Source organism: Pleurodeles waltl, chromosome 4_2, assembly GCF_031143425.1.
Source record: "Pleurodeles waltl isolate 20211129_DDA chromosome 4_2, aPleWal1.hap1.20221129, whole genome shotgun sequence".
In the NCBI taxonomy this organism is placed as follows: domain Eukaryota; kingdom Metazoa; phylum Chordata; class Amphibia; order Caudata; family Salamandridae; genus Pleurodeles; species Pleurodeles waltl.
The window spans coordinates 839,650,604-839,670,147 of NC_090443.1; the positions used below are offsets into that span (position 1 = coordinate 839,650,604).

The 19,544-nt window shown below is 42.7% G+C and overlaps 1 protein-coding gene across 1 annotated transcript in view; it reads right to left on the minus strand.

The window, feature by feature from the left end:
• Positions 1 to 7,845: 7,845 nt before the first annotated feature.
• The window catches only part of LOC138293376 (uncharacterized), an 87,241-nt gene continuing 75,542 nt past the window's right edge, over positions 7,846 to 19,544 (minus strand). The window contains exon 5 of the mRNA XM_069232572.1: positions 7,846 to 13,140. Coding sequence (XP_069088673.1) covers positions 12,704 to 13,140 — 437 coding nt within the window. The 3' untranslated portion in view covers positions 7,846 to 12,703. The remainder of the gene's footprint in view (positions 13,141 to 19,544) is intronic.

Here is a 19,544-nt window from a genome sequence, read left to right on the forward strand (position 1 = left end):
AGATATTACATGTTAAATTTGAACCTGTGGTTCTTAAAATAAACTAAGAAAAGATATTTTTCTATAACAAAACCTATTGGCTGGATTTGTCTCTGAGTGTGTGTACCTCATTTATTGTCTATGTGTATGTACAACAAATGCTTAACACTACTCCTTGGATAAGCCTACTGCTCGACCACACTACCACAAAATAGAGCATTAGTATTATCTATTTTTACCACTATTTTACCTCTAAGGGGAACCCTTGGACTCTGTGCATGCTATTCCTTACTTTGAAATAGCACATACAGAGCCAACTTCCTACAGCATGTCATTTTCTTTGCAGAACTTGTGAGTGTTATTTTAATGGAAATACTGATGAGTTATAGCATCAGGTGACCCAAATCTGAGACAAACTCCTCGGTATCTACATCTCAAGGTTTACTAACATATAATCTGAGTTTACGTATTTTCGTTTGTCTGATTTAGACGGGTTGCATCTAGAATTTTGGAAAATCCACGCTTGAAATTTTGCAACAGAAGCTAAAAGTTAGTGGGTTCAACACCCTATGTAAACCACTGGAATTGATAATTGATAATTGAGGAGAGAGGCCTTTGCACCAGGTTATCACCAAAGGTACCCCAAACTGATGGAATATCTATCTACTCTTATGACAAGAGTCCGCCAGTGAGAAGAACTGAGCCCATCTGATAGTATGTTTTCCTTTTGACATCACACTCTCTTAACAGCTGAAGTCTGAGAAACAAAATGGAACACTATGAGCAGGTATGCAGTGCACAAGGCCCTGAAGAAATCTAGAGGCAAGTTAGCCATCACATGCGCTCCTACTGTAAGGCACAGACGTATGTTACAGTGGTAAGATGCTAGAAACATTCTAAAACAGTTAAACCTGTTCATAATATTCTTGCTGCCAGCAACATGCATAAGTGCTATTTTAATTATACTTTATGTATTATTAATGTTCTAAGCAACAGAATACGACTGTTGAAATAAACAATATAAAATATACAATGTAATTCTTGAGTGTGTTATTCTAAGAACTAAACTGAGTTTTAATTACCACTGTGTCCCTGAACCCTTTATGGGACTGTTCGTAAACTAGAAAACATCATCCCCACAAGAATGTTAAGCAGGTTGTGTGGAGTTTACGCACATCCAAACAATAAAGATAAAGAGGCAACGCTGACATCCTGGGCCACGTCGGCCATTATTGTTCAAATTCTAGCACATCAAGACACGTTTAGCGCATGGGGCATCGCCCTGCAAAAACTAGAACCGCCCAGATACCCTAACCTTTTGGTACCGCAACAAAAGAAGGGCAGCTCAATTTTAAAAGGGGCTGTGGGAGTAGAAACCTCCCTAAGCAGTTGGGACCACATTACAATTGTAAAGCACCAAAGCACGTCCCATCCTGGCGTGCACCAACAGATCTTCATTGGTACTCCCTCAACAGTCAAACAGGATAGAAGGCAAAATTTAAATGACAACAATTACAAATGGCCCTGACGAAAACCCAGAATATATCCATATTTGCTCCTGGAACACTCACGGTTTAAAAAATCTGGTTACCGACAGGGCGGCTCTGAGTTTCCTTCAGCAGTTTGAAATCATCATGTTGCAGGAAACATGGTGCATGGAGCCGATACAAATTTCGGGTTATTCTGGGATAGATGTCTCTGCAAAACAACCTCAAAAACATGGACACCCCCAGGGGGGCCTCACAACGTATTGCTCCACAAAAATCAACTGGGTGATCAAACAGATAGACCCGGGAATTGACTGGCTGCTACCAATAAAATTGGAACATCAGGCGCTATCAGGCAACAACAGAACTTTACTATTGATCAATGTATACGTACACCCTAACAAAATCCATAACAGCGGAAACATTGAAACATTGACCAATAGTCTAAAAATGCTGCAGAAACCAAATAAGGACGCAATCCTCATTTTATCTGGCGATTTCAACCTGGATTTGAGAAAAGGCAGCACAAAACACCCTAACAGAACACGCACATATATAAAATTTGAAACCCTGGGATTGCGCTGCCTGACGCCTCTCCCTGAGGACGCCTCATCCGCGCAAGTAACCTTTTCAAGCGGCACAAAAAAATCCAACATCGACTTTACATTAATAAACAAAACCGCATTGACACTGGTTTCAGCATATAGGATTCAACAACGCACAGAGAGCGATCACTTTCCACAACTTATTAAGATCCGGAATGAATGGAATCGGCTCCGTACTGCTAATATCATCATTTCAGCCCCAGTGACTTATGATACAAAAAAACTGAAATTGAAGGGGCCGGGCCTCGACAAAGTAATGGAAGTAGTGTACCACAGTGCAGGCGCAACTAAAGAGCTCAAAGAACCACTAGGAGTACAGGCACTAGAAGACCACACACCAAGGAGAACGAGTGATTTCTTGGAAGCATTTGTGTGATTCTTTAATAAATACATTTTCCATCAAAAAACGTCTCCCAATTGCGGTCATAGAGTCAAAAAAACAAAGTCAAGAGTCGCAAAGAAGAAAAGCCATGGTTCAACAGGACATTGCGCAATTTGAAAAATCAAGTCTCTAGAGAATCAAAAAAAGTCCTGTAGGACGTACACTGGGGGAGGAAATCTGATGACACAAGGCTTTCTGATTTAAGAGCCAAATATAAGAAAAACTGCTGGATGGCAAAACAGAGTTATCCCGAGGATCTGTGGACCAAGCTGCTCATGTCCAACAAACAGAAAAATAACAAAAAGTTTTGGTAACTAATGCACAGACTAACTAAGGGACAAAATCGACACACGAATGCAGGTATCGATGCAGCCACATGGGAAGCCCACGTACAGGCAATGTTCTCACTCCCAGAGCACCATGCGAAGAAGGAGGCCTCACAGATAGCCAATGACTCAAGTAAGATTAATTTTGGTTTCAGAGTGACAACGCAAACAGACTTAACTCTAAATGGAAACGAAGGAAAGCATGCACTAATGACCATTGACATAGAAATGCTGACAGGCCTTATTAAGAAACTAAAAATGGAAGGGGCAGCTCGTCAGAACGGCATTCCAAACGCCTTGTTTAGAGGAGACCCTTCATTCTGGGCGTATTATTTGGTGCTGCTTTTTAACGAGCTCCAAGGCACTACGGGTCTCCCAGATGCATGGAAAGGCAGCATTATTCACCCTATATACAAAGCAGGTAACCCCGCAAATCCTTCAAACTACAGGCTAATAGCATTGATAGACGTGGAAGCAAAACTCTACGCATCCTGCCTACTGCAACAACTAGCAGAATGGATTCATGACAGACAGTTAATTCCACAATGCCAGACAGGTTTCAGAGCTGGTATGGGTGCTTCCACCAACCTGGCAACCCTGGCCCTGCTGGGAAACAAAGCCAGGCTTAAGAAAAAAAGGCTTGTGGGTGTGCTTTATTGATCTAAAGGCAGCTTTTGATTGCGTACCAAGAACCCGCCTATGGGAGAAACTGAAAGGGTGGGGCTTACCATGCAGCCTCCTTGGCGCAATGATGGACTTGTTCACAGGTACTTGGGCGCAAGTAAAAATTGGAGAGGGCAGCCACCTCACCAACAGAATATTAACAGCAAAAGGACTCAAACAAGGGTGTGTATTGGCTCCCACGCTGTTTAACTTATATCTTGCAGACCTAGCCGAGGCTCTAGCTCCTGTAAATACCCGCCAGTATTGGCCAAGAAAGGAATTGCATGGCTACAGTACGCAGACGACATAGTTCTACTCAGCCAAACACCTGTTGGGCTACAACATAGCATTGATGCATTTTACACTTACATAACAATGCAAGGCCTAGAATTGAATTTGAGTAAAACTAAGGTTGTCCGTCTAGTTGACAGGAGTTTAAATCTGCTTCATGGTTCATAAACGGATCCCGGGTGGAGGTTGCACCCACATATAAGTACTTGGGATTCACTATGGACCGCCTCCTGACTTTCAAGCCGCAGCTTGCTGTCGCTCAAGCAAAAGCCCTCTCATTGACCTATGGTTTTTTTAAAGTTCTAAAACAAAAACTGAGCTGCCCTTCATGCTCCCACCTGCTTTATGTCATGGCAGCGCGGCTAATGCCCACCATCACTTATGGCGCCGAAATTATGGTGGGGAAGGAGGCAGTTTTTTTTCAATCAAGTCCAGACGAAGGCCTACAAAACAGTTTTTCGGATACCACGACTAGTATCGCCAGCTTAGGTTCATTTAGAATTGGGTCTGAAAAGCTATGAATTTCAGAGTAGATGTGCCTTCATTAAACTATGCTGGAAGTTGCGTGCAGCTGAGACTGGTACTCTAAACAACCTATGTTGGATGGAAATTGAGGAGCAACAGCGACACAATGATAAAAGCACCTGGGGTCATCACTTAAATAACTGCATTAAAGCACTAGGTTTGCTAGAAGCCTGGGACCAGAACCCAGACAAAAAGGAGTTTTTTTTCGGAAGGCAAACGCTGTCACTAAGAAGAAATCTTTAAATTCTGCTAAACAAAAACTGGCAAGCAGACAGCACGCCTGGACTATAATAACATCGTACAAAACTTTACGGGCACAGGAATACCTAGCAGAAACCTTCAACCAGTCGCTGAAACATCGGTTCATGCTTTTCCGCTTTGGGTTGATGGAAACGAAGGATATGGTCCCTTCATGGAGACAGCAGGATCTGACACATTCCTGTCGACTGTGTGGGTACAGACAATAGTCACTAGAACACATTTTTTGTGCTGCCCGGCTTTGCTGGGCCTCACGATATTATATCTAAAAAACATTTTTAAGACACTGAACATACGCTCATGCAGACCAGCCATTATAAGCTGGCTTAGCAGACTTTCAATCCCGTTTTCCTGTCGAGGGACCAAATTCATGGTACAGGCTCAGAAAGAATTAGTGAATAAAGTTGAAGCCGGGTGTGCAAGGGCCATTATTTTATGATTAGTAAAGCTCCGAAAGTTTAATTCCAGCCAGGAAACAGCCCTAGGTACTACTTAGGATTCTCACTCAGCTTCACTCATTTACTATTATAGTGTTCGTAAGGGAGTAAGAAAGTCCTAAAGTTAAGTTCTAGACCAAGGTTGGAATTAAGCGGAGAACATTTTAGCTATGCACTACTCTTTACCATGCTATGTTTTAGTTTCAAATAAGCTTTTATGTTTTTATTATGGGTTTCTATTAACATAATGAGTAGGCAAAGTATCTTTATTATTATTATGCATTTTGGAATTGCGATGGTTTTAATTAACCGAGTCAATAAACTTAAACTTGAACTTGAAACAGGTTGTGTGGGGCTGCAGTTCAATTGGACTCCTTTTCTTAGTGATGGCACCCTGAACTAGCTCCTTGAGATAGGAACCCAACTCCTGCAAACCTCAAAACTAGAGCTCAGGACTCGTACCACAAAGTAAGAGATAATAGCAATAATCCAGAAGAGAGAGAATCAGAGCATAAATGCTGAATGGCATGCAAAGTGACACAACACTGGATTCTAGTGAGGTTATGGAGCTATAAGTGGCACCAGCACGCAGTGTAGGAAACATGCTAATCAAAGGAAAGAGATGGGGTCCAAAATAGTATATGCAAAAGTAGATAGAAGTTGTGTGAGCAGGGAGGACAGGGGCAAGATCACTTACCTGTGCAAACTCTCTAGAATGTCTAGTGCAATGGATGTTGCAGCAAGCCACTAGAAAATAAAAAGGTAGAAGAAAGTTTAGAAATGGAGGACAGGCTAGGAAACTGGGACAGAGAAACAACAGAGGACCTTGAGAAGAAGAGAGTGGAAATAAAAGATACTCTCCCTATTCATTCTAGGCTCTCACAAAAGGAAGGAGAACGCCAAGCACGAGGAAGAGGTGGAATACCTTGAAACTTCATCTTGCCCAGACCCAGAGGGAACCCGAGACTCATGAGGCCTCCATCAGCCCTCATCCTCCTGAACCTTTCCGCAGCCTTCGACACGGTTTGCCACCGCACCCTACTAACACGCCTCCACGAAGCTGGAATACAAGAAAAAGCCCTCAACTGGATCTCCTCCTTTCTCTCCGGCAGAACCCAGAGAGTCCGACTCCCACCCTTCCGCTCCGAAGCCACCAACATCATCTGCGGCGTACCCCCAAGGCTCCTCTCTAAGCCCGACGCTGTTCAATGTCTACATGGCCCTCCTCGCACAACTGGCCCGTCAGCACAACCTCAACATTCTCTCCTACGCCGACGACACCCAGCTCAACCTCTCCCTCACCAAAGACCCACACACCGCCAAAGCCAACCTCCACGAGGGAATGAAGTCCATCGCCGAGTGGATGAGAAATAGCCGCCTGAAGTTGAACTCCGACAAGACGGAGGTCCTCATCCTCGGACGCACCCCCTCAGCCTGGGACGACTCCTGGTGGCCCACCGCGCTGGTACCCCCTCCAACGCCAGCCAACCACGCACGCAACCTGGGTTTCGTCCTCGACTCTGCCCTCACCATGTCCAAGCAGGTCAACGCAGTTTCCTCCTCCTGCTACAACACCCTCCGCATGCTCCGTAGAATCTACAAATGGATCCCGACGGAAACCAGAAAAAACGGTGACCCAGGCCCTCGTCAGCAGTAGACTAGACTACGGCAACGCACTCTACACAGGCATCCCAGCAAAAGACATCAGACGCCTCCAACGCATCCAAAACGCCTCCGCCTGACTGGTCCTCGACGTACCCCGCCGATGCCACATCTCCCTCCACCTGAAAGACCTCCACTGGCTCCCCGTGGACAAGAGGATCACCTTCAAGCTCCTCACCCACGCTCACAAGGCACTCTACAACGCCGGACCAACCTACCTGAACAACAGACTCAACTTCTACGTCCCCTCCCGCCAACTCCGCTCCGCCAACCTCGCCCTCGCCATCGTTCCCCGCTTCCAACGCAAGACCTCCGGCGGCAGATCCTTCTCCTACCTCGCCGCCAAGACCTGGAACACCCTCCCGACCCCCCTGCGGCAAACCCAGGACCTTCTCACCTTCAGGAGACTCCTCAAGACCTGGCTCTTCGACCAGTAGCAGCAGCCCCCCCCAACCCCCCTCAGCGCCTTGAAACCCTAACGGGTACGTAGTGCGCTCTATAAATATTGTGATTGATTGATTGATTGAGGGATGATTAAGAGAAGGAGAAAGAGTGGCCTGTGTGTACAAGGAAGATGGTGAGAAAGCAAGGAACTAGTGGAGAATTCTGACCAGAACCCGCCCTCCACCACTGGCTATCGCTTTCGTCAAGGGTCTAGTTAAGACCATCACTAACCAGGTGGGTGACAGGGGGTAGAACAAAAACACCCTGAAGTTAACTTTTGACAAAACCTGTGAGTTGAGAGGAAAACATGGGATTGGATGTTGCCTCTAGCACATTTTGCCAATAAATGTTAAATCCAAAGTATTCTCCTTACCATGTTATACCAACTAGATCAACTCCACACACCCAACCTCAATACCCCATTAAAAATGAGGATAAAGCAGCCGTGAAAGAGATATTTGCAAAACTTCGAGAATCCCCACCAGGAAACTGAGTTCTCTTACTCCTACCCTCATTGAAAAATAAAATGCTTGCCCAGTTGCAGGTATCATTTCAAATTCTAAAGAGAATAAATAAGTTGATCTATCAGGGAAGAAAAATGAAACAGGCCTATAGGCCATATAATCAAATCACAGTATCCTGAGCTCTCTGAGGTGTTAACTCTAACCACTTCCTGAATGGAAAAGTAGACTAACTCCTGTTGACATAATTCACCCCTATTTCTTTTTCCAAAAATTCAGAAAAGACGAGTTTAGTCAGACGCTATTAACACCACCAAGGCTGAAAGGGTTTCTAAACAAAAACTTTATTGAATATCAAAAGCAAAGCGGGTGGCAATACGAGAGAAAGTAGAGATATAGTTACAACTTGGTGTGATATAGGCCTCACACTATGACTTGAATTCCCCACAGTTTTAGCCCCAAAACCAGATGGGTCAATTAGATTCTGAGTAGATTTTTAGAAGCAAAATAAAATTTCTAAGTTCCAATTCTGATCCCGCTTGCGAGCTCGCGTGATTGCTTTGACTGGCAAAATACAATACCCTTACGCAGACTAAGTTTTAAATATCTAGGTATCTGGGTGTCCCTTCTGCCTGAAATGACATGGGCTAAAAATGTATCTCCTCTGCTAACACAAATCAAAAAGGACTTGCAGAGATGGCAAACCCTGCCATTAAATGTGATGGGCAGAGTGGCCTTATACAAAATGATGATCTTACCAAGACTCCTATACACATTTCAAAACTTTCCCATCCCCATCCCCATCCCTCCCTCCTGGTTCAAAAACCTTGAAAGCATCACAGATAGATTTCTATGGTGGGGCAATAGGCACCGAGTAGCGATACAACACTGCCGGAGAGGAATGTACGACGGAGGTTTGGGTGCTTCGGACCCTTATTTATATTACTTGTCTACCCAATTAATAGTGATCCACGACTGGTTTACTGGGGGCTGGGAAGACCGACGTACAGGACAGAACTGACAGGTTTCCCACGTATCCTCGACATGCTATACGGATCACTGCTTCCCCGTGACATGGAAGAAATAACCAAGGTGGTCTTCCTGGCATGGCGCGCCGCATTACGTTACACTCACTGGAATACCGTTATCACTCTCCAGACTCCGTTATGGAGAGGGAAATGGTTGTGTGCCTCGGCTACGCTGGAGGGATTTGCAACATGGGACCTAATAGGCATTTCCCTAGTTGGAGATATATGGAAGGGGAGGGCCATGAAATAGTTTCAGGACCTACAAGCAGACTTTCAGCTAAATCAGGCACAGTTCTTTAGATACCTCCAGCTGAGACATGCCCTGAGGGTCCACTTACCCACCACAGGCCCCATACCGGACTTTAACCCACTGGAAGCCAAAATACTCATGGGAAGCCTGGAGGGGAAAGGCATCTCTCAAATTTATAAAACGCTAATTAACAATGCCCCTGATAACTTAGCTATCTTCAGGACTAAATGGGAGTCATGGGTTGGAGCCCTGGAAGAAGCAGAATGGAGGGAGGCCCTGATGGCATCCAAGGTACTGGCGGTATCGGCTAGATTCCGCATGATACAATTTTACTATTTATATGGAGCGTATCTGATGCCATCCAGACTATACAAAATGGGAGCCCGCCCATCTGCCAAATGCCCAAGATGCTCGAGTGAGCCAGCAGATTTCTTCCATATGGTATGTACCTGCCAAATGATACAGAAATATTGGGAGGGGTGATCCGAGAAATAGGAAGAGCCCTAGGACAAGAAATACAAAAAAATCGGCGAAGCTAATCCTATTGGGGGTAATGGAGGAAATGGGAGGAACACTCGGCAAAGGAGCGCTAACAGCCACGGCACTATTAGTCACTAAGAGGGATATTGCCGCAACTTGGACTTTCCCGGGAGGGTTCGTCGATCCAGAAATGGAGAAAGGGGGTGGACTGGTGTGCAAACCAGGAGAAATTGGTATTCGAGTCTAGAGGGTGCTCACAAAAAAACTTGAAAAGATATGGGGAAGATGGTTAGAATCACTGACATAAACCAGAAAAGTCATATAATAAATAATGTTGTAATGAGACATAAAATGTTGCTAGATCCACTGCCAGCCCCACAACCAATAATATTGTTGATTGTTAACATTGATACTAAACTGATAATGGAACTTCATAATTTACATGTGTCTTTTGCTTTGTGCTTTAAACCTTTTTGCATTTTTCTTACCATCCCCTTTCCTTTTAAAATAACAATAAAAATTGTTTATAAAAAAAAAAAATTCTAAGTTCAACTCGTACCCTTTTACTTCATATGGACAACCTTAAAGTACCAATACATTACAACTTTCTAACTTACGAAAGGTTACTAGCAAATTCCTTTAAAATGTAATGACAAGGAACAGAGGGCCTTTTCCACACCTGACATTCTCTATCAGGACACTGTTTTACATTTTGTATTACAAGTTGCCCAAGCAACCTTTCCGAGAGGACACTGTAATCTATAGTAGGACCTGGGATCAACGCCATGCATATCTGAGTGGGTTCTTTGAGACTTTGGCAGAAGATGAATTACATATCACCCCCAAAGAAGAGTAAAATCACCCAGATACAAGTTAAATACCTAGAGTACTTGTTGAGGAACAGGGAGATTATCCCAAAGAAGAAAATATATCTGTCATACAAAGGGTTCCTTTCCCCAAGAACCAATGGGATTTAAGAGTCTTTTTAGGGCTGGGAGGATACTACAGCCTGTTCATTCCTCAGTTCTTCCAAATAAGCGTTCTCTTAACTGGTGTTCTACAAAATGAAATCCTGAAAAACTCATGAAAAGCACCCCTAGGATAGCCAGCCAGGCTTTTTCAGAAACTCATTTTATAGTTCCCTGTATTCTTCACACAGTTTATCCTCCAAACCTATGCTTCTGACTTGGGAATAGTTGCTGTACTTTACCAAATGGGCTTAGAGGGGCTTGAAAAACCCTAATCTTTATTTCAAGTGACATATGCCACAATCGGAACAGAGTCTGGCTTATAGATGGGAAGTAAAACAAAAGTCAACTTTTGTTTGGAGGGTTAAGGTTTAATAGTTTATTCTATAAACAGATCCCTTTCCCCTCACTGGGATGACCCGGAATAAAGGTAGCAATCCTGAATTTTAAGAGGGTTCACGCCTCCACAGACCGACAAATGAAAAGTTAAGCATAGGAAAGGTTAAGAACAAACTAACAAGGACTATCTGCCACAGTTTCATAGTAATCTTCGCAACAGGAAGACTCCAGGGCAGGTGTGTAAGCAGGGGGGAAGGGTGCAATATCATGAGAAAAAGCTCCTAGCATAATGGGATCTGCAACAGGTCCCTGGAAAGCAAAAGGGAGTAAAAAGGTTACAAGGGACGAGAGACAAGGAGACGGGGAAAGACAAACAAAGGACAGATTTGAGAGGGAAGAAAGTGGAAATAAAAGACAGACTCTTCCTATTGGATCTGACCCCTCGCAGAAGAAAGGATAATGCAGAACAGGAGAAGAACACTAAACAGGAGAAGAACGGCAAACAGAAGGAGACCCCAGACCAGGAATGGCCCTCTTGTGACAGCTAGTCACGGTTCTGAAGAACACTGTGGCTAACCATATGGATGACAGGGAAAGGGCAGAGTAAAACAATGCTGGTGGTGCCACTATGGAGCGAACATCGGTGGCAGTGATAACACTGCGGTAAAATGGGAAAGGGCAGTTTACAGGAAATCGGTATTAGACTGCTCTAGGAGACGTCTAATTCAGAACCAAAGTGCATGCCTAGGAAAGCTCATGTTTAAAGCCACACTGTAATTGGGGGGAACGAGTAAAACGAGTGGAAAAAGGATTACAAAGAATGAAGAGAGTGAAAGAAAGCTTACTAGGTTCAAGGAAAAGAGAAAAGTAGACGCAGAAGAGAAGTTACATTAGAACATATTTTCACCACCATACTTACCTGTTCTTATCTCGAGGGAGCTGCTGGTGCAGGAGCCTAAAAGGCTTTAGACAGAAAAACATGCACAGAAGCAGAGTGGGAAAAGGACGTGGAATAGATAATTTTGGCTTTCTGTTGATTCAAGAGACTGACAAAAGGAAAGAGCATACCACTCAGTTTTGTCTCTATTCCAGAAGAATTCTAATAAAAGAATCGGTCTAGATATCAAAGGAGCTGAATACTTATTCTTTAGCAAACTAAATAAGTGAGCTGGGAGATTAATAATAACCTGCCCCCACATGTAGGGAAAAGGAACAGATGTAGAGCCAGGTCATGAGGGAGAAGACTAATCAGAAAAATCCAGGGCACGTAACAGTGATTTTAAAAATAAAGTTGTGTAATCAGAAGTAGATAGTCAAAATCAAGTATAAATATATAAGCCATGCCATGAACATGTTCTCCGCCCATGCACAGAAGACATCCCATGCACTTGTTTTTGGTAAAATGATGCTGTCAAAACCACGTACATTAACACCACTAAGATTTGAGTTACTGCATGACTTGCAGACAGCAGAGCTTGGAAACAAAGCATAGTGGATTTCTCTCTGCCAAGGGACAATTACATTTACCATTAGTGCTGCAGCAATGACTCAATATTTTAATTAAATACATGAGCATGATAAAAATGAACATCACCTTCTGGCAAAGCACAGAACACAAGATGTCAATGGCGTACAATCAACAGATTTGCCAGAACAGCCACTAATTAACTATTTAGGAAACAAAGGGCCATATGTACGAACACTTTTTCCCCATGGACACAGAATGGGTAAAACTCTTTGATACATCTGGCCCAAAATGCCTTAAATCAAGTCTTCAGTCATACTTTTACATTATTTAGCTAGGCAAATCAAGGGATAACTCAAACCAATAAAATGCATAAAAAGCATCAAAAGTACTAAGAAATGTATCTCCTCAATAGCACTGATGTTGGAATCACTGAATTTTAGTTGGAGACAGCTACTGCTGTTGCTGCGAACCCAAATTGTACTTCATATTTGTCTACCTACAGTTAACTAAAAATAAGGAATCCTTAGGCATGAGGAACAATGGTTTTAATGGTGAGATGAAGTTGCATTCTCAGTTTACAGAAGGTGACCTCCAATAAATGCATAATACTAATGTATTTTCCATGCTATGTCCATCCCGCTTTGGACCAATCAAGCCTCATCATCATCATCTGAGGAGGAGGAGGAGGCCGAATAACAGTCTAATCCTGGAAGATTTTTCACATTTCCAGTGGCTTCTGTAATTTGTACTTCTTGGCTTTGAGACGTGTCAATAGCTAACTTCAGTGGCAAGGGCTGATGAGGAGATAAAAGAATACCCTTCATTTTCAGTACATCCTCTCCCAAAGTACTGTAAGGAGAGTTTGCCCATAGATACTTTGGGTTCATTTTGTTGCTGAAATTCAAAGGCTTGTCCTGTGCATCTTGGTCCACACTTGTGCAGCTGATCAGTGCAGAGCTGCTGTTTGCTTCTGGTAATCTGAAGTTTAGCTCATCTTCCTTCTGATTAGATCTTTGATCTAAACCTGTGTCATGTTTGAGTTCACTGAGGAGCACAGGTGTACGCAACAACTTTATAGATTTCGGATCTAGTAAAGAAAAAGGAAATTAATCATTAAGAAGTAGTATTCAAAATAACTTTGCATTATAATTTCTACAATGTGACCTGTGAAATACAATTGCTAATAACCTTTGATTCACTTGTCCCAATTTCTTATCCTCCTCCCACCTACCAAAAGGCCCAGTTAACAAAAAGTAGTAATAACTTTCCTTTTTAATCCTAACACATTTTGGGAGTGTTCCTTCAAGCTTCCAAACCTAAATATGAAATTACTGCTGTCAGTGGTAGGAGTCAAGCCAAGAGTATTTTCCTGGTGGGAAACTCCTTACCCTCATTTGCACGTTTGCTGGGGGTTGTCTAATTTTAAAGGTGCTCCCAACCAGAAAGGCCTACAGACTGAATGAACACAGGTAAAAACTCTTGCACTATAATGTGATATTTTTTTTAATATGTAGAGCTTGTGCCTAAACAAGCCAACGCAAAGATATAAAGTAAAGACTTATGGAAACAGATATTTGAAAGGGAAAGGATCACCACAGAAGGCAGCACCTAAACAGCAAGGGTAGATGTATGGAAAACCCTGCTAAATATGTTTCCTGCTAAGGTGGCAAGAGCGGAAATGAGTTTTTAGCATGTGGCAGGAAGAAAGAAGAGCACAGGCCAGATGAATGTCCATGGGAGACGATTGGCCCATAACATCTTAAAGTTCTATGCAGATCAAGTAAACATGTGCAAGGGTTGAAATGAACCATTATCATGGCGAGTCTATGAAAGGTGAGAGGGTATGTGTGCAGCGGACAACCAAGTAGGTCACACACAGTGAGAATCGGAAATAAATTCAGATATCAAGTTAATGGAAGTTAATTGATACTGAAGGGATATGGTCTCATTTCAGGGACTCCGAAATGAGCGGACAGCTGCACATAACAAGCCAACTGTCCTTCAGGAGCAGTAGGACCAAGTTAGAAACCCTTCAAGCAGAGTGCTTTCTTCCATGATGCCATCTTAATTAAAGGTGACTCTCCGCTTCCAAGGTAAAAATCAAGGATTATTTACCTTAAGCCCCACTAGAACCTACCACGTCACAATAATCTGACAAGTGATTACAAAATGTTCAGGAAAGTTTAGGGAAAACAATTAAACTCACTGAGTTTAGTGTGCCCAAAACTGTTCAACATTAAAATCTAATGGGGTGCCCCAGTGAACCTTAGGAACTGGGTATCGTTTGGTACAATCAACAAAATAGTCCTGTCTGTAGATCGGTAAATTTGGAAGACCAATTTTGTTTAATGGCAGCACAAAAAAAGCATGAATAGAAAACACAACCAGAAAAAGGAATACTGCAAATGCATGTAATATAGCGCAAGTACATGAAGCTGTCTATGCTCATTGAACTGAAGGTTGCTCCAAATGTGTGAAATGGGACAGAAGTGCCCATACAGAGTGACAAGTGAAAATGAGCTGAATGGATACAGAAAATACAAGTAAAAGGCGAAGTTTGCAGTGCTTAAGCCACCTGGGTGCTGTCTGTCAAGTAGAGCTAAATCCGAAATCCTCATCAAACAATGGCAACTAGAAGGTTTTCTTAGCAGTCCAGAAGGGGATTAACCCAAGTACAGACAGTTTGAGAACACTGACGTTTCGATCCAAGTGATCACAGTTACTTGGAACCATCAGAGATGGTCTTCATCAAGACGTAAGGATGGGGAAACTTTGAGATGCATTCATTGTTGGCTGACGCATCGGCATACCTGCTGGTTCGCTCATTCCTGGAAATAATCTAGAAAGGCCTCCAAATCGCATTTATAAGTTTAGCATTTGGCCTTGAGAACTTCGCACAGACGGGCAGGCCTGCTGTCCAATTAACCCCATAGGACTCTTTACATGGAAGGTTTATTTCAGGCAACTCTAGGTGAAACATTAAAAAGAAAACAAATCTCACAGCAATATTAAAATACTTGTTATTTGTTTGAGCATGAATGTAGTGAAATCTGCGGCATAAGATGACTGTAGGTCAGCCCTAATGCTTTCTATGAATTAGGGTCCCCATGTCTTAAAAAGGGGTCCGGTAAATCAAATATACTGAAATCAAAGTTGGGAAATGACAGTAAAGACATTTACAACTTGGAAGTGCCAGGGCTAGAGATATTAAGTGTTAGGGGAGCAGCCATGATATAAGATTGGAAAACGAACTTTAAGGGTCAACAGTATGCAGGACAAGAGATGATGGGTCAAGGACAAACGTTGTCACAGAATAATAAAGATAGACTTGGAATCAACCCGGGCTAGAAACATGACTGCAGATGTATCAATAGAACAAGGAGCTGACCCATGAAACTGGACTAAGGAAATGACTGAATCTGATAAACAGTAGAGACAAACGTTTTAAGTTTGTAATCAAAGGTAGATCTTAGGAGTTCCAAAGGAATAAGTAAAACTAATGATCATAGAGCTTCCTTTCACTACAGCATCTGGGAATCTGACTTACCTGAAAGAACATACTAATTATATCTGAAAAGCCCAGTGCCATAGTAGTGCTGCTCAGCTCCAACATGGATGTCATAAGTGCGAACAGTGAAGGAACTACAGTGCAAGGATAAAAGAAAAATAAATCATGCTACCAAATAGGATTCTGATGACCAACATAAACAGTACTAGTACTAAGCTAGTTTCTTTTCATGCGATTTGGAAAAAGGGCAAGCAGATGGCTCAGAAATGTTCAGCTACCAGTAAAATATATAAGGAGAAACCGTGATTAATACGAGTTGCTCAAACTAGCAACTGTTTTAAACATAATGTTTAACTGTCATGTTTTGGGGCTTTTCATCATGGTTATTACAAAGTGAGGGAGAAGCCTCACCCTGGAGATGTACACCTTCACTTGCTCACTACTTCCTTACGTCCTGTGGGATTGCTGTATGTACCAGAAAACACCTAAAAATGTGACCATGTGAAGATAGGCAAGATAAGACAGAATAGTTTGGGTTGGCCGTCTGCTGTATTTGGGCCTGGGATCGGACAGATACATGCACTTGCCAAAAATAAAGCTGAAATTCTTCTCCTGTAGTTAAAACACATGCATTACGCGCAGAGAAATAAGGTAGGCCCCCACCTGGCTCGCTATCGCTGTATCAAACAAGAACAAGATTTAGTTAAGGAACTCGCTTTAGACAGTGGAAAGAAAACATAAGTGAGGACAAATTTGAAGGATTTTTTATGAGTTACTCCCAGCTCTCTATTGTAGCCATCACAACTACTTAGAAAGTTATCCGGTCACCAAGTTAACACTTATTCAAGCCACTGGCTTGAAGTTCCAATACACAGGAAAAAATAAGATCAGCTACTAAGATGCTTACGTCCAACAAAGCACCAAGCTCATATAGTTTTACGGAGGGGCTTATAAGACTTTCTCTAGATTGCTATCCTCCATGTTGGTAAAAGTTTACAAGTCCTCCTTAACCACTTGAGGGGTGCTGCCAAAGATGGTAGAGGCCACAATAAGCAAGGAGAAGACACCAAACTGTGCTAATCGTACAGACCAATTGTGCCCCCGAACGTAGATACTAAGACCTACAACAAGATCTCAGTAGGCCTCATTCACCCAGTCCTGCTGGGGTTTACTGCATATCACTAGACCCATGGCACCATCAGACAGGTTGTCCACCTGGTTGAAAATGAAAGCAGTACCAGCTACACTGGTCATTCTGGAAGCAGAAAAAAGCGTTCAATATGTGGACTGCGGCTCCCTAGAGAAGGTGCTTATAAAAAGGTGATTTGGTCCAAAGTTCGTGGCTAGGGCACTGGCGGGTTTTTACTGGTGAGGATGGTACTAAATGTAGGACTTGATCTCAGTGCTCACTCTCTTCGCTGCTATTTACCCTAAGCAGGCTAGCAGAATACGGGCTGATAGAGATGAAAAGTTTACATTTCGACCGAGACACTCTCAAGATAATGCTATTAACAGATGACATACCCCTAACATTAAAAGAGCTAACATTATCTTTCCCCCAGTTACAAGCACAGCAAACTGAATACGAAAGAGTCTTGGGCTTCAGAGTAAATGCGTCTAAAATAGAGATTTTTGATCTGTCTCTCTTGCAAACTGAACTGGTTGAGGTAAAAAAAAATCCATAAGAAATAAGTAACGCATCAGAAGGGGACATTTACTTGGGGGTCATGATAACATCAAATGTAGCAGACTTATAATAAAAATAAAAATAAAAATAAAATAGGATCCTTCTCTTATTCAGAGTTTACGAGGTCATTTGAAGGTTGATGGCTTTGCCGGTGTTGTAAATATGCAGAATTAATGCCATTAAAATGAATACCGTCCCACGAATATATCTATCTTCCCCAGGCCTTACCTATTACAATCCAGGAAAATGTATTATCCATCCTGAGGAGCATGAACATGAAATCTATTTTGGAGGGGAAACACATCAAGTTTCAAATAAACTACTGCGCCGCCCAGACAGAAGGAAGTGGGGGTACCTCTCCCAAATATGCACACATAGTACAGAGCTGTGCACTGAGAGTGCTAACCAAATGGAATGCACAGGTTTTGGATAAACAATCAGTCCACATGGATAGAGCCAAAGAGGGTCATACGACCTGGGATTTAGGAGGAAATACAAAGACAGAAAGGCCTGTAAACAGATACCTAAGCACTCTGGTGAGCACCACATTGTTAGATGGGAGCTCCTGTTTACCAATCTATCCTTCACCACACACCTCCATCCACTTCAATCACTCCCGTCATGCCTGAGTTGCACCCAGGCCTGTTTGATGTCTGGGAGACTGCCTCATGGTTGCAGATATGTATAGAGGGTGGAGATCAAAACATTGACGTAATATAAACAATAACTTCAGCTTGACGAAAAAGAGTGTACTGTGTGCAGCTAAGACAATGGGTCTCACACCTCACGTTTACGGAAGCAGTCCTAAGGTAACTAGCCCGAAGAGAGAAATTTGTATGGCACACAGCTAGATCTAGGTGGGTAGTCTCTACAATAAATAAGCTTCTCCTAAAAGTATCCATGACAGCACACTACCTACATAGGACCAAATGGAAGAAGGTTGCAGGCAGGGAGATCATGAAGGGCCAATCAACACATGTATGGGGAGATCTGAACAAGACCATCCATAGCGTGGTGTGGAGGGATGTGCAATACAAGCTATTATTTGATTGATATCTATATCCACTTGAACTGCATAAGTTCCATTCCTCAATTAGCCTGGTGTGCTGGAAAGAATGTGGCGCGATGGGAACTTATTCCTTATATGTTGAGAATGTCCCAAATTAAACCCACCTGGACAGAAATGCTCTTGGCACTTAAGTCTATGCTGGGTAAACTTGATAGCCGAAGAGCTGATGCAAGTTCTCACAGGAGTACTACCTGTGCATTGAGATGAAAGCATACACAATTCTGCTCTGAAATTGTTTTTTTTTTTGTTGGGGGGGGGATGGGGGCATAATAGTGAAAAACTGGAAGAAAAAAAAGAACCTACTCCCATCACACACTTGTAAACACATCTTTTGAACGTTATGGCAAAGGAAAAAGTTGCATCAAACATGCTTGAAAGAATCAATGACTGAATCAATATTTGACCCATTGCTGACACACCAATCAGAAGGATACCGACCGAATGGAAGGTGCTGAAATGATTCACCTACTAAGGGACGACCCTTACACGGGGGGGTCACAGGAAGGCAATGAGAAAGAAACTGATGATAGCACAACAGTCTGCATAGTGGTGAACGTCCCGTGGAGGTCCAAAATGTTTGGTGTTGGGTGGAAGGGTGGAAAGTTCAGGAAAACTAGTTTAATACTCAAGGTATAATTAATAACACAAGGACTCAATTGTTTTTGAAGCAAGGTATTGGGAAGATTTGAGGGTTCTTTATGTGCATAACTGATTGAAGTATAATGAAAACCAATAAAATATCTTGGATAAAAAATTGGTATCCCATGTGTGTAGGTGGAACTATTGACTGGGTCAGGAAGAAGAAAAAAGCTGTCTTCAATCACCCTTTCCAAAAAGCATTCTTATAGAATATGAATGTGTTATATTTGGGCATGGTATCAGCCACCATCAAGAGAATCCTAACAATCCCAGACATTTCTAAAAATTAGATATCCAGAGAAGCCCAGGGTAGTGTGGCTTGCCTGATTGCCAGGACCACCTTATTCAAAATGCATTGCAAATGTGAAAACTTATGTGAATTTTAGAGTGAAACCACAAAATCTCCTCACACATTTCAAAGGGAAAATGTCTACATTTGCAGGAAATAACAAATGTACTACTAATCCAGCACTTCCATGTCTCTCAATAAAAATGGTAGCAAACTTGGGCAAGGTCGGGCTGGCCATAGCAGGAATCGGGTGTTTCCCCAGGAGGCTAGAAGGGTGGGGAGGGGACGCTTTTGTTACT